Source organism: Polyodon spathula, chromosome 19 (genome assembly GCF_017654505.1).
Source record: "Polyodon spathula isolate WHYD16114869_AA chromosome 19, ASM1765450v1, whole genome shotgun sequence".
NCBI classification, from domain to species: Eukaryota; Metazoa; Chordata; class Actinopteri; order Acipenseriformes; family Polyodontidae; genus Polyodon; species Polyodon spathula.
This window is the reverse complement of record NC_054552.1, coordinates 26692888-26707491: the sequence shown is the minus strand read 5'-3', so window position 1 is coordinate 26707491 and position 14604 is coordinate 26692888. Positions and strand designations below refer to the sequence as shown.

The 14604-nt window shown below is 34.9% G+C and overlaps 1 protein-coding gene across 1 annotated transcript; it reads right to left on the bottom strand.

Moving 5' to 3' along the window:
• Positions 1-4282: 4282 nt before the first annotated feature.
• On the bottom strand, positions 4283-14584 carry LOC121294536 (COP9 signalosome complex subunit 2-like). Its single transcript, XM_041218324.1, has 12 exons — positions 14481-14584; positions 12569-12682; positions 12267-12344; positions 10008-10133; positions 9659-9777; positions 7932-8125; positions 7429-7607; positions 7157-7209; positions 6847-6944; positions 6426-6508; positions 6247-6305; positions 4283-5063 (listed from the first exon to the last, which is right to left on the bottom strand). Exons 1-12 carry the CDS (start codon positions 14532-14534, stop codon positions 4919-4921), a joined length of 1302 nt encoding a protein of 433 aa, XP_041074258.1. The 5' UTR covers positions 14535-14584; the 3' UTR covers positions 4283-4918.
• Between the last annotated feature and the right edge of the window lie 20 nt (positions 14585-14604).

Here is a 14604-nt window from a genome sequence, read left to right as displayed (position 1 = left end):
TTAAACGATGGATGTTCTAGACTGATATTAAAAAATAAATAAATACATTACAGTTTCATGAATAGCCAACAACACGAGTTAAAGATTTGTGAATTGGGACCAACAATATGAAAACTGCTTTACTTGCAAGGGCAATAAACAATACAAGACATTCTTTCGAAAGTTTAATACTAATCTTTTTTACTCACATTTCAATTTAACCAAGGTCTCACTGTAAAATCCTTTTCCTGGAGAAAGTGTCTTTGTATAAAAATGCCATACCACTACTCAAAATGGGTCGTTTGCTTGCTTAAGTATTACATGTCATATTTTTTTTAGTACTTAGTAGTACACAAACACACTGTATTATATCCCTATACTCATATGTTCATAATATATACGGTCATAATATATGGTGCTTAAACTAAATCGATTTTAGCAACTTTATAACAGCAAGTTACTAAAAATGACCAAAACAAACAGTTACCTGTTATACATACAGCCTAAATAATGTCACAAACATAAGACACAGTAATTGGTGGAACTGGGTGCTGTAAAACAATAGCAGAATTTGGAATGGTGCACATGGCTTAAGTCTTAAATTATATACAAGCAAAACATTTAACAGTTTAATTATGTTTTTCTCTGTTTCCATATTTAAAATCCAATAAGCTGTAATTACAATGTTACATTATGTTCAAGTTATATAACTGTGTTAAAAGGGTAAAGGTCAACACGCTCCCATATTATACAAAAGGATGTAAGAATGACCACCCCTGATTTCCCCCATCATGGATTTGTGCTGAAGTTTATCACAGCTTTAAGTAACCAGCCATAGAGCTTGCTCCTGCAACGACAATCTGGTCACAAGACACACTATTAATGATGCATAAGCTGTTTGTATGGTGTGAAACCGGCTTGAAACTGCGATATAGCCAGGTAACGCATGCATAGTTTCACTATTTTTAATTGTATTATTATTGAATTATTCAGCAGATGCTTTTATCCAAAGCAACTTACAGAAATTAAACAAAATTAAATAAAAATGTTAAAATATCTCTTAAGAAGGAAAAATAAAATAGAAAAAGAAAAATAAGGCTACAGAGAGAAACGGCAGATGAAAAGACACAGTAGACATATAAAAACAAATGAAGAATTATAAGCATTTAAAATGCAATACTAACTAAAACAATAAAACAGAAACAGCCCAGTTTCATCATTGATCATTACCATAACTGATTTAAAGGATACAAGCAGAACCCAACCTTCTTGTCCCAGGGCTGTGAAGGTGACTTTCAGTAAATAGAATACAGCATTACAGTCATGTGATATTAAAATAGCACACATAAGTATTAATATATTTAATGAAATATTAATAAGAAAACTTACATTTTAATATAATTGTAAAAGATGCATTTTATAATACCCATTGCTATTTGGCAAACGGCATTGCCACATTTTGTACTAACTTGGCCATGCATGATATATTACACAAGAATTTAAGTACAACATGTGACAAGGCCATTTTTTTATTTATCTATTTTATTTTTTTACAATATGCAACATTCAGCCATATTCACATATTACGGCTTTAATTAAATACAGTTTTTTAAGTTGGTTTTGATGGATAAATAACATTTGGTATACACAAAATAGCTCACACTAAACCAGTTCTAGAACAGTATACCAAACTACATTTTATTCACGAAAAAAAAAAAAAAAAAAATGAACACAAAGAGCTAAAGCTACAAAATGAGACCACATTGGAACCGTATGTTTGCTTTAAAGAGATATTAACCATCAAAACCTGCATCCCAAAGGGAGGTGCTGTATTCTTATAGGTCTTCTCCAGCGCAAAGCTTGCTCAGCTTTTCTTCAAGTAACACTAACCTATTCATGTTTTGAACAGAAGTAAAAGGTTTATCTTTGTATAATGCGTACACTAGCATAACTTTTCTTTTTGGCTGTTAAACCTTCAGATTGTTTTAAAAGTTATGTGGTAGAACAGTTTAGGCTCGGAATTGACTTGATAAAGAAGATGGATTGTGCTGGGTTGCAAACCTGTGCAACAGAATGCAGCCATTCTGGAATGCTGGTCCCACGAATGCAGGGCTGAAAAGAATCGCAGGGGTTTGTAAAACATACAAGGTAGATGCCAAGGTGATGGAAACAGATTTCTAGAAAATGCTGAGGCATAAAAATAAACATTCAAGACCAGAGGAAAAAGAGGAAAGCAAGGTATTTCAGTATACCTAAATAGAAAACTTGAAATATGATGGATGCATTGGATATTCCTGATGGAGTGAAAGTAACTAACACAATGTATTTTTCTCTGACAATTTGATGGAGACATAGTACAGCTTGTCTATGGTTGTGTCCAGAACAGCAGTAACTGGGTACAACCTAAGCTATGCTGCAGACATCTATGGGATGTTGCCATTTAGAAAAAAAGGATCCACAGGATCATGACACAACACAAACACCAAGCTACTGTAACTTCACTGTTGTGTGGCCACACATTAACTTCTAAAAGTTCACTGTGCATTTCTGTGATGCTACAGGGTATGGATGCTGGCATGCACTTGGCTTGCTTCTTGCAGGCCAATAATATCACCAGTGACTTGACATGGTTAGGGTTAGGGTTAGCAACCTGTGAAAAAGCACCGACATAAAAACAAGCAAATGTATGCATTGAGAAATAAACTAAGTTTATATCACATGGAGATTCATGAACAAAGAAAATTGGGTAATTGCATTATGCAAATTCCTGCTTTTCATTAAATTAGGCACAAAATACTGTTCTAGTAACTATGAAATTCAATAAAACTTATTTGGGGTCACAGATCTTTAAAACAATGGTTAATCTAAGAATGCTTTTGGTGACTGATTGATTAAAATCCCAAGGCAGTCCCCTCCCAATCAGGTTTTGTTACACAGAGTAACAACATTTTTTATAACTCCTAAACAACCTTTAGCAGTAATGTTATCACCTGTTTTCGTTAGCACAAGTCACGTGTAACAATGAAAACACACGTCACCTAGCTCATGTTGCGTCACAGGTTTTGCAGTCATGCATTCCTTTTCCTCTTAAACACTGCGCAACAACTAAGTCAGTTGCATTCTTCACCCACCACCGCTGTGCATACAAAACTAGAAATATGTAAAAATGTACATTTGACACAAAGACTAAGATACAGATGGCCTCCATATATTACTTGCAACAGCTTGTGCTAAACAATGTCCTTGGCATGTTTCATCACATTTGAATAACACATACTATGGGAAAGGATACCTCCACTATATCCTAGTTCATTATATGCAGTAGTTTTCTTTGTTTTTCATGCATGGCCCATCCATTGGGTGCACGTTTTTTCCCCGCTGTCCAGAGCCAATCAAGTTTGTCAACTGCATCTAAAAGAACCCAAATCGCTATTTAATTAGCATTATATGACCTAATCTTCAAATTAGCTATCTTGACAACCTGTCTGCAGCCCTGACTGGAAAAGGTGCTCATTCTTATTGTTCAAAAGGCTGACACAGCTCTACTTCCTACAGAATAGAAGAACAGCGACCTTAGAGAGTAAGTAGCGGGGTTCTGAAACACCCACGTGTTGGCACACCTGTTAAAATAATGTACCTGTAATTTTTTTTCATTATTAACATCCTAATTAAAGTTGTAGCAACATGTGAGGACGTGTACGCTATATTTTTCAGAACCCTGGTACTCTTTAATAAACCAATTATCCCTCCAAAGTAACATTCTTAATTCCTTTAATTATATGCCATTTAGTTTATAATGATGATAACAGCAATTGTATAGTCTTTTGTAAGTATACAATATATAATAGACCCTAATTACATTAAATTAGTGATACTGTTTTGTTGTTCTTATATTATAAAAACAGAGTTTAACATGCTGTAACAATTTTTACCACACTCAAGGCAAGAGCATTACTACAGCTACATTGCCTGTAAAAGCAGCAACTAACGAAAAGAAGTAACATGTAGAATCAAATATAGCAGACTTAAGCAGTCAACTGAAACTTTTCAGGAACTGTGGGCATTATTGTCACGCTTTGAGATAAGAAGGAATGCTTATATAGTTAACTGGGTAAATGAGGCACTAAACTGTATTGTACATATTCACTGTAGCTATGAATTCCAGGAATATAATGACCATCGTACTTGAGTATAAACAAACAAAATGTATCACGAAAAAAAAACCTGTCAATGAAATAAAATAAATATTCTACAGCTTTCAAAACAACTTTGTGTGAAATAAAAGCACTTATTCCGAGTGGCACAATGTCCGAGCCGCACTTTTATTTTGCTGCTTGAAAACGAACGTGGGGCGATGTGCCACAAATGATAGTTATCATCTAAACCTTTACTACAATTGCAGGAACAGAAAACCACGACTTGAGACCTGACATTTTGCAGAATACAGCAAACATGCCAATTTATGCATGGAAAAAGTGTTCAAAACTAGGTATACAGTTCAAGTTATTGCATGTTATGCTTATTTGTTTTTTGTTAGAGGATTTTTACAGGTAAAATTTTTTTTTGTTTGACATTTAATTATTTTTTTCTTTTTTCTTCTTTTTTACAATACAATAATGTGTCGATGTGTGTTTAAAATCATGACAAAGTCTTCCTTCTGGTCATTTGTTGCCCTTTATAAAATAATATTATATCGTATCGGGCTAGATGTCAATACAGCATAAATCCTGTGGCGTTTTGGTTTTCTTCTGGGCATTAAAGCTGTTTGTCTTGGGAAACTTCAGCAGCAAAACACAAACCAGCCGATCAAAGAAAGCACTTCTGTCAAGCTGATTTTCAGGCCACATCAACCAACAGTAGTTTTGCCATTCCCAGTTCTTTGAAGGTTAACATCACTGTCTTGTTGGTTTAAGTACTATTTGTTGTAATATTTCTCAAATCAAGCTAGTTTACTAACAATGGCTTGGTTGAGAGAATTAAGCTGATTTGTCCATTTATCTAAAGCATTATATCGTGCCCCGCCCCTCTTCTGATGGTCCAGCTCAAGCAGTTGGTTGACTTGATCTATTCGGCCATGAATAGTGCTTAGAGAAAAGGAAAAAGAAAAATATTAGCATGAGTAATATCAGTAGCATGAGGGGGAATTATTTATCCTAAACAAAAATATATCTATGACCTGTGGCATGGCGGTTTGGAAAATGCACTGGTTCTCTGATCCCATACTCAATAATAAGCATATTTAAAATTAGCTTCTTGCGGTATGGTCGCGATACTGGGTTAACAGTTTTACTTTTCAAAGAAGCACTACCAAGAAAAAGCCTCAAGCATTTTCTTTTCTTCAGCAGCAAATGAAAACCAGTATGTCAAGTTATTTTTTTTATCTCTTCAGATTCCCAGAACTCAATCGCAACAACTCAAGAAATCACGTACACCATAAGGAAACTGTAACTGGAAAAGCCCCACAGGTAGGGAACTCAATGGTGTAATATTTCTAATTGTCAAAACAGTTTTGCTATTTAGTTTATGGAAATAACATGTTGAAAAGATCTAAGTGCAAGACAAGCACAAGGCCCTGTGGGGGGAAAAAAATGTGCATGACTCTTAATTGTATTATTGATAATTGTTTGTTAATTACTGACAGCTGGCAATCATTGCAAATTGCAGTCAGCTGCAGTGTATATAAGAACAGCAGTCAGTCTATTCGGGGGTCTGTTGTGTTCAGTCGTACTAAAAAGGTATGTTAAGCCTTTGTTTTGTATGTGTAAAAGCAGCTTACCTGTCCAGTTATTTAGTTGGAATCCTGAAGTTTGCAGTTAGTGTTCGGAGAGAGCTAGGTTTTTGTTTTCAATTTTGTTTATGTTGTAAATTAAACACAGAGCATCAGAGCTTAAACCTCAAGTTTTGTGTCGGGCCAGTTTTTAAAGGGGCAACGAACCTTTTAATTGTGTGGACAAAAGTGAAGATGGGTAGCGATATCTCACACTAAGGAAAAATACAACATCTTTAAACAGACTTGAAACCCCTTTGCTTATTACACCTTAAACTAGTGCATGAAATTGAATTTTTCCAAACAAAAACACCAATGATAGGTTTGTAGCAGAGCAGTGTAAAGGGCTTTGAAGATAGCTTAAAATACAATGTTCTGTTAACAGAGCAGCTGATCTAGACAGAAATGATGTACAGCCATCTACCGGATCCCCATAAAAGTTGTCCATAGGTCTAGCAAGCACACAGTAACAACTCCCCAAACAAAGCAAACAGACTTACTTGTCCAATATGCACTGCACTAGCAAGCTCTCTACATCCGCTACATCTATATTCAGCTCCTGAAAAATAGTTTCCAGTTAGTATTTATCAAACACAAGTGTGTTTTGCAATTTTTTTTTATTCTTTATATTTTTACAAAACTAAACAAAATGAGTTAAATAAAAAAAGAACAGCCTTACCTTAGAAATAAAAGGTATGTGTATTCTAGTGTAAGGCTTAATTAATTTAATAAGCACTTGTGTTCTGATGTTCCGCAATAACTCTGTAAGAGAAAACACTTCCAATGAAATCATACAAAACACAAAAGGGTGCCTTATCCATTATCTATGTTCTAAAAATAAATACTAAAAGCCATCTAGATGTGATCAGTTCCTCCACAGTCTGTTCAGATATGTCAATTTTACAACACACTCTTTGTAACAAACTTAGATTAGTCAAGGTTCATGTAAAATGAAGGCATACACACAGACAAACAAATGCCTCTATAACAGGTTTCATCACAAGCAGATACAGGTAAAAAATGTAGTTGCCACAGACATACCCCCGTTTCCACACGGGAACTAATAAATGCATGTAGATGTAATTTACACTACAACCTACCTTCAATGTGCTCCCTTATGAAGGGATCATCCATGATGTTACTGTGATTTGTTTTCAGAATTTTTTCAAATTCTGTGATGTCGTTATTCTGGTAGGCACTAAAAAAAAAAAAAAAAAATTCCTACATTTTTCTTTATGTATAAAACAGGATAAAAAATAAATATTTATAACAGGACATACTAGTTAAATAAAAATCAGAAGGTTTTTAAAATTAACATTTCTTAGCCATCTAAAACAAGGTACCTCCACTGTTATTTCAAGCCCTGTCTTTAGACAAAGCAATCACCGTTTAATCGAAGCCTGCTCCTACCTTACTAAATTCGTCATTGCAAGAATCTCTGGATCATTTTTGTATGGTTTAGCCTAAAAAAAAAATTTAAAAAAAGAAATGAATAAACATGTAAAAATGTATACACAAAGAAAAAAGTATTTAGTCAGCTGTATTCACCCAAGTAAACATAAATTAAGATCCACACAAGAACTGTAATCTGCCACTTAATCTGAGACTTAAAATGGAATATACTGTAATATTTTAACAGAAATGCCACTAATGACTTTACAGTTCTGCAAGAGCCACCGTACCTCCTGAGAGTCGAACGGGTTTATTCCAGACTTCATCAGCATATTAGCCAGGACCAGATATTTCAAACAAGTGGTTCGTCTGGGGCTCCCTGATTCATCATAATTTTTGAAAGCTTCAAAGAAATCCGTGTGCGCCTTTTCAAATTCACCTTCTCTTAAGTGCATTTTCCCTCCACATTCTTAAAAAAATAACAGACAGGATAATTAAAAGTCATGACACTGTTAATCAGCTCAGGTAGCACACAAATTACCACCATTGTGATATAGATCTATTATTCATTATACCCCCTTAAGTGCACCATGCAGACTTGCAGCGCCACCAACTGGTGTGAAAAAGCATGTCAGTACTTCCTCCAGGTGATTCAAGTAGAAACAAATACTTCATACAGGTGTGATCAGCTAGCATTTTCTCAATTGCAGAATTTACCAATACAGTTGGGCCGCATTAAAAGCCACATGAAAAAACAGAAAACAAACAAAAAAAATTATTAAAAAAAAGTTACCTCTGATGACACCCATGATTAGCGGATGGGGGATGGCAGACTTGATGTGCAAAGACTGCTCATATAGTGCTTTTAGTTTTTTGTTGTTCTTCTGTGCGGTATACATTTGAATTTCTAGAGCATAGATTTCCAACAACTGCGTGCCTTTCTTCAAGTCATCTTCTCCATCGTCAGTCTGTAATGCAGTGACAAAGAATTAGAAACTGGGTTCAACATGTCAAACCCAGGCCTCACAATAAGAACGCTAGGCTTTCCAAAAGAGGGCTTTGACCCGGCCATACTTACATAACACCTGGCTTAGTTAAAGTAGCCCTATTTGTTTTGCTATACTTAACTATCTGACTATACACCTGCATTTGTATGTTTGTGTATGTGTGTGTGTGTGTGTGTGTATATATATATATATATATATATATATATATATATATATATATATATATATTTTTTTTTTTTTTTTTGTAACATTGCATAGTAATGGTATGAGACCAAACACTTTTTTTGTGACATGGACTGTGCTGACAGCTGTCGACAGTATCATAGAAGCTTTCGAAAGGTCCCGTTCTAAAGATTTATTCTAAAGGGTTCGATTTCTCCAAGCTAAAGACAAGTCAAGAAACATTTGAAAAAAGATGACACCATATTCTTACAGCTGAGTTATTAAATCTAATTTTTGTTAAGACAAAATTAAATGAAAATAGGGATTGAAAAAAAGACCTACTGCATAGCAGTTTCACCCATTCCAGGTTTTACAGAGAGCTTTATTAGCCACAGTGTACAGGTGTGTCTCATTACAATCATAGTATACCAGAAAATGGATCAAACTGATAAGCAATGGGAGTGTTATTTAGGTAACTCAAGCACCTGCTAAAATTAAAATGTCAAAATAAATATCAATAATGTTTTCACACCTTGCATTCCTACTGAAACTCCAACCTATGTGTCATACTCTAACACAGTCTTCTCCATGTATAGGAACACCTCCTAAGAGAAAACTTTGCTTAAGAGAACACCCTTGTGCTGAAATTGATTTTTGCCCCATTGTAAATGAACCACCTAAAGGAACTTTGCTTTAAAAAAAACACCTTTATAACACCGCTAGCGGTTCGTTCACAACTGATACAGTACCGTTCTGTAAGCCGCTAACTCAAACTTATATTCAAATGGTTTATTTTTGGTTTGTCATCGCAAGCGTGTCTAGCAGCACACTTACTGGTTTATTAAATCTTTCCAGAACTGCCGTCATATCGTGTTGTATTCTGATTTCCACGAGTACTACAAAATGGCACGTAAACAAACGGTGAAATGCACTGATGTTTCTCTTGCTACAAAAAGTTGGAAATTGTTCAAGCTCCTGAAAAAAATTCTGAATCAGACACAAGTTGCTGAGATATTTGGTGTTTTCTGTTCTGGTGAGTTGCTTCATCATTCTGTGAAATAATTCTGTGCATGTCTTGAATATTGCTCCCATACAGATATTCATTTTTTAACATGTGTAGGGGTGCTGTGTTAATTTTAGTTTGTCTGTTACTTTAGTTTATTAACATACACTTGCCTATTACTTTTCTCTTACTTATCATGACAAGTAATAAATATGTATTTATTTACTGATTCATATTGTGTCTGGTGGTCAACTCCGTCTTAAAGATCACTTCGGCTAAACACTTGCTACCCAAGGGGTGTTCTCTTAGCTGAAGATGACCGTACTTTCAAAATTGTTTGTGGAAAACTACTGATAAGTGTATATAAAAATAATTACCTTTGTGTTTGTTTTAAACCACAATCTGTCATTTTTGGCATCTTTCAATGCCTCAAGGGTTGTTTCATAAAATTCCTGCAGTAAATCCATCTGAAAAAAAATCACATTCTGATACAAGGAAAATATACCGATGTTACAAACAAATACATTTAGTGGTTATATATTATACATGATTATCTAACAGCATCCATTCTTGACAACGTGCCAGTTATGCACTGGTCCTAGCAAAGTTATTAAATTAGTTATTGTCGGGTAGTCTTTCTGTAAAGTACTACGTGCTTAAAGAGTTGAAAAAGCATTTTGTAGACTGCATTGCATACCTGTTTGGAGGTGGAAATGTAATCAAGGATAGAATTAATGGATTTCTCTGAGTAATTCCTTGTGACTGCACTCCGGATATAGGTGAGCAGCTGTTTGTACCTGTTCATCATTTCTGGGAAGTTAGTCTGGGTAGAACAAAGAAGAAAATAAATGAGGACATGAAGGAAAGCTCCTTACATTGCAGAACATAATATTGCTTTGGTTTTTTTAAACTTTCTCCCTTACGGACTCCCAATGCTTCACTTTCTAATGCGAACATGCAGGACCAGAACGATTCTGAGAATAACTGAAATAGCTGACTATGCAAGACATTAAATAGTGAATAAACCACACTGCTTTCTGTCACCTATTTTATATATGACATTTACATTATTTTAAACGTTATATCACTAGCCTGTATTTTATATATTACTCCGTTTACAGTCAATTTGTGTTTGGAAGATGGCTGGCACTGCGTAGATCATGTTTTACAATGATGTGATGCAACAAAAAAGTGCAGCAAATGCTTTCCAAGGGCAAGCTGCCAAAAGAAGTCAGTAATGTGCCAACACCTTACAATGAGGCAACCTCACTTCTCTTCTGACCTTAATTTAACCAGTCAATACATCAAAAAGACCCAGCACATTTCTGACTTCCCATTATTATCTTGAAAGAAACAGTATTGTTTTAATACAGTAGTTAATTAACAAATTCTTCAATGCTACAATATCAACGGGGAATGGAGTTAAAATAAAACAACTAAAACAACATCTATTAAAACAACTATAAACAAAAACTGTAAACAAAGACTTCAGTCAATGTATTTCTTACTAGGGCTGCTGCAATTAAATTGAAAACCAATTTCGATCGATTCCATTCCTCATTATACACATAAATATAAATACTGGATAAACGATTCAATAATTACATTTTTGTAACATGCTTAGTCATTAACATTGTTTAAATTTTATCAATGAAAATGCACCCAACAGGCCTTGCTATTTACAGTATTTCTGCCAGACAAGCTGTGGGCGTGCTCTTCTTTTCTTGCTCGTGTTAACTAGCGTCCAATTTGCTGGTCCCATCCTACCAGTGAATCAGTTTTGAAAATGCTTTGTAAGTACATGCCCCTCTGAAAAGTGCACCGCCTTGAATCCAGAGCAGGACAACAGGCTTGTATTCCTGGCAAACAGCCTGTAAATACATTGCGCACATTGAAGAAAACTGACTGTATTTAGGTTGCGCTTCTTTGGAGTTTCAAAAAGAACTGTTGTTAAATATTCATTATATAATATTCAATAACATTAAAAAAATAAATAAATAAACGACCAGTGATGTTAAACACAACTATGGAGTAACAATCAGCTTGACCTATAGCGGATATGCCTGTTGTGGCAAGTACAATGCCTAAACCTGCTTCAGTTTTAGGTTTTTTGCAGACTGAAGCAGGTTTTCCTCAGGGATTTGCCTGTATTTAGCGCCATCCATTTTGCCCTCTACCCTGACAAGTTTCCCAATCCCTGCCAATGAAAAGCGTCCCCATAGCATGACTCTGCCACCACCACGCTCCACAGTAGGGATGGTGTTACCTGGGTTATGTGCTGTGCTGGGTTTGCGCCAGACATGACACTTGTAATTTAGGCCAAATAGTTCAATTTTTGTTTCATCGGACCACAGAATCTTTTGCCACAAAAAAATCCTATTTAAATGTATCAAGATTTCAGGTTGTAACACAACAAACTGTGAAAACGTCAAAACGAGGTGAATACTTCCTATAGGCACTGTAAATCAATTTATTTGTATTACTATTATTATTTTGATGTTTAAGGAAGGGATTCCCACATTGTACGTTTCACAGATAGTGAAGGTTAGGTGGTATAGTATTAAAGATGCAATGCGTGATGCTGCAGCGGTCACTGAATAAAAAGACGTTTTTCATAAACTTGTGACTAGTTTATACAGATTACATTCCAAAGTACTGTAATCTGTTTGGAATAAATATTTTAGTAACACTCCTGTAGTATGTTAAACTTGCTTTAGGCTTGTTGCAAATGTATGTGTTTTTTTTTTTTTATTTCTCTTGAAACTACCAAGGCGTAATTACCCCTCGCATTCAATTGTTTTGTACAAGCTTTTACTTAACTGCAGTGACATTAAAATAATGCCGCGGGGAGAGGAATCGAGCGAAATGTATGTGGGCTGTACAATCATCAACATTTATTCGAACGATTATATTTTGTTTGCCCAATTAATCGACTACCGACAGCCCTATTTCTTACCAATTTGAAGTTGATTTTAATCATCTGTTTCAGTGCTTTGAATCCCCATTCTCCCTTTTCACCTTCAAGCTCCAAAACCTGTCAGAAAAAATAAAAAATATGCAAGCATTGTTTAAATATCATAAGAACTATGACATGAAGATAAAGTGATAAACCATGAATCAGCCTATATCACCACAAAGATTTAAGTTCACAAACAATAAGGACTCCAGAAATATTGCTGATCTGGAGACAAATATCAAAGCATGTTTTAGGTTATACAACTGCCTTGGTCAATTGTAGTGAAAAATGTGGCTCTGTACCTTCTGGAAACTGCTCAAGGCTGCTTTAGGATCATCTTCCTTTAACGCTTTGGAATTGTAGTATTGATTTTCCAGATCCACATTAGGCTCAGAGTTGCTGTCTTCTGAGTATTCCTAGAAACAAACAAAACTGAAAGATTATAGCCTATTCCAGTTACTTCTTACAGCTTGAATTACTCCAAGGCTTTTTTGCTTTAAGTATGAAAATATTTCTTAATGGATTAACCACCTTTTTCTCATACTGTATGACACATATGGACAAAATACTGTCCCACCCCGTTACATCTCATCTAACAACCACTATATATTAATTATATTTTTTTCAATCTGTTATACTACTGTAAACAAATGTTTGTACTTTCATGAATAATTTTCATATTTTGGTTTTTAGCAAGCAGTAATTTGACCCTAATAATTATTTTTGTAGAGTAGAATTTGTCTTTTTATATTATTTTTTCTCTTTGCTTACATTTTCTTGCTACCTTAATTTATTCACTATGCTTGGACGTGTGTATTTTTTACTTTGAATACATTCCCAGCAATATTTGTTTTACTTGATTTGCATTTACAAAAATATACTTAGAGGAAGCATCCCAAAGCATGCTTCCAGTTTTAGTTTAAAGCTTTACAAACATCCCCCAATTATGATTTTAAACATAGTACTAAAAAGTATTAGTATTAAAGTATTTTAAAAAAGGAACTGTTCACAAAACCTTAAAAGTATTTGGTTTGTAATTACTTCAAATGACTGTATAAGATTAAGGAAGACACAAACTATCACTATGAAAAAAAAACTGACAAACCCCTCAGATGCATCCCATTGTAGAACAAAAAAGCAAACTTGGCATTAGAAAAAAAAAAAAAAAAACCCTTCATAAATCTGCCTATTTGATTGGCCCAAAACAGAGGGGGTGTGTATGTGTCTCTAATTCCTTGATGGTTAAAAATCTTGGTTATTTTGTGTTATTTTTTTTATCAAAATAGCTGTTAACTGTCACCGACACAACCATCTGCCGAATGATGTTCCCAACAACCTTAAATTTTATAAAATAACCACAACAACGCTATTTAACTCTAGTCACACACAGCACCACACCGATATTAACAACTGCGTTTAATAAGAGCTCAATTTTTATTTTGGTAATTTTGAATTCAGTTAATAAAATAAATATAAAATGTATGGGTATGCTATCCTTAAATACCGGTACTGACTTGTTTTAATGCATTAAACACACAAAACACGCACACACACGTGACATCAGTTTAAAATCTTCGTATTCATGACAGTCCAATAATACAATTACTCTAGCCACTGACACCGACTGTATGTGTATATTTACCTGGCTGGGAAACGGATCTTAGTGCACAAGTAGGTGGCAAGCAATCAATATAAACATGTTGCGAATGGTGCTATTACTGCAACATGTTTACCGTTAAATCTAGATTACATTTCTGTGAAAAACTGAGAGGTACTATATAAATGACAATATAACATGCATACATTAAAACTATTACTACCATAACCCTAAAGCCTTGCAGCAGGTAGCTCAGGCCCAGGCTGGATTGGCCTATAAAAACTAAAACATTAACCAGGCCTGTCTCTCCTCTGCAAAGAACAACATATATTTATAACAGATACTATACTCGGAGTTGTAATCTAAACTTGTAAGTCGTGGTTACTGACACAAACAAAACACTATGAAATCTGACAGTGCAAAACCAAACATTTAACATGCACACGCTGCCCTGGCCAGTACACTACCACCAGCCTCTCCATGAAGTGACGCTGACTTAGTCATGTTTGATCAGTTTTAAATTACAAACACGTTGGGGAGCATGGAAAGAGCAGAAGTGTGTAGATTATGGCACCCTAAAACTACAAGTAACATAGTTAGAAATTGTAAACCCTTACCAGATCATAATCTTCTTCATCATCGCACATGAAGTCATCCTCCATGTCAGACATCTTGCCTCGGAGTTCAGAGACAGTCCTTCCCAGAATCCTCCGCAGTGTCGAATTATTCACCAACACACCA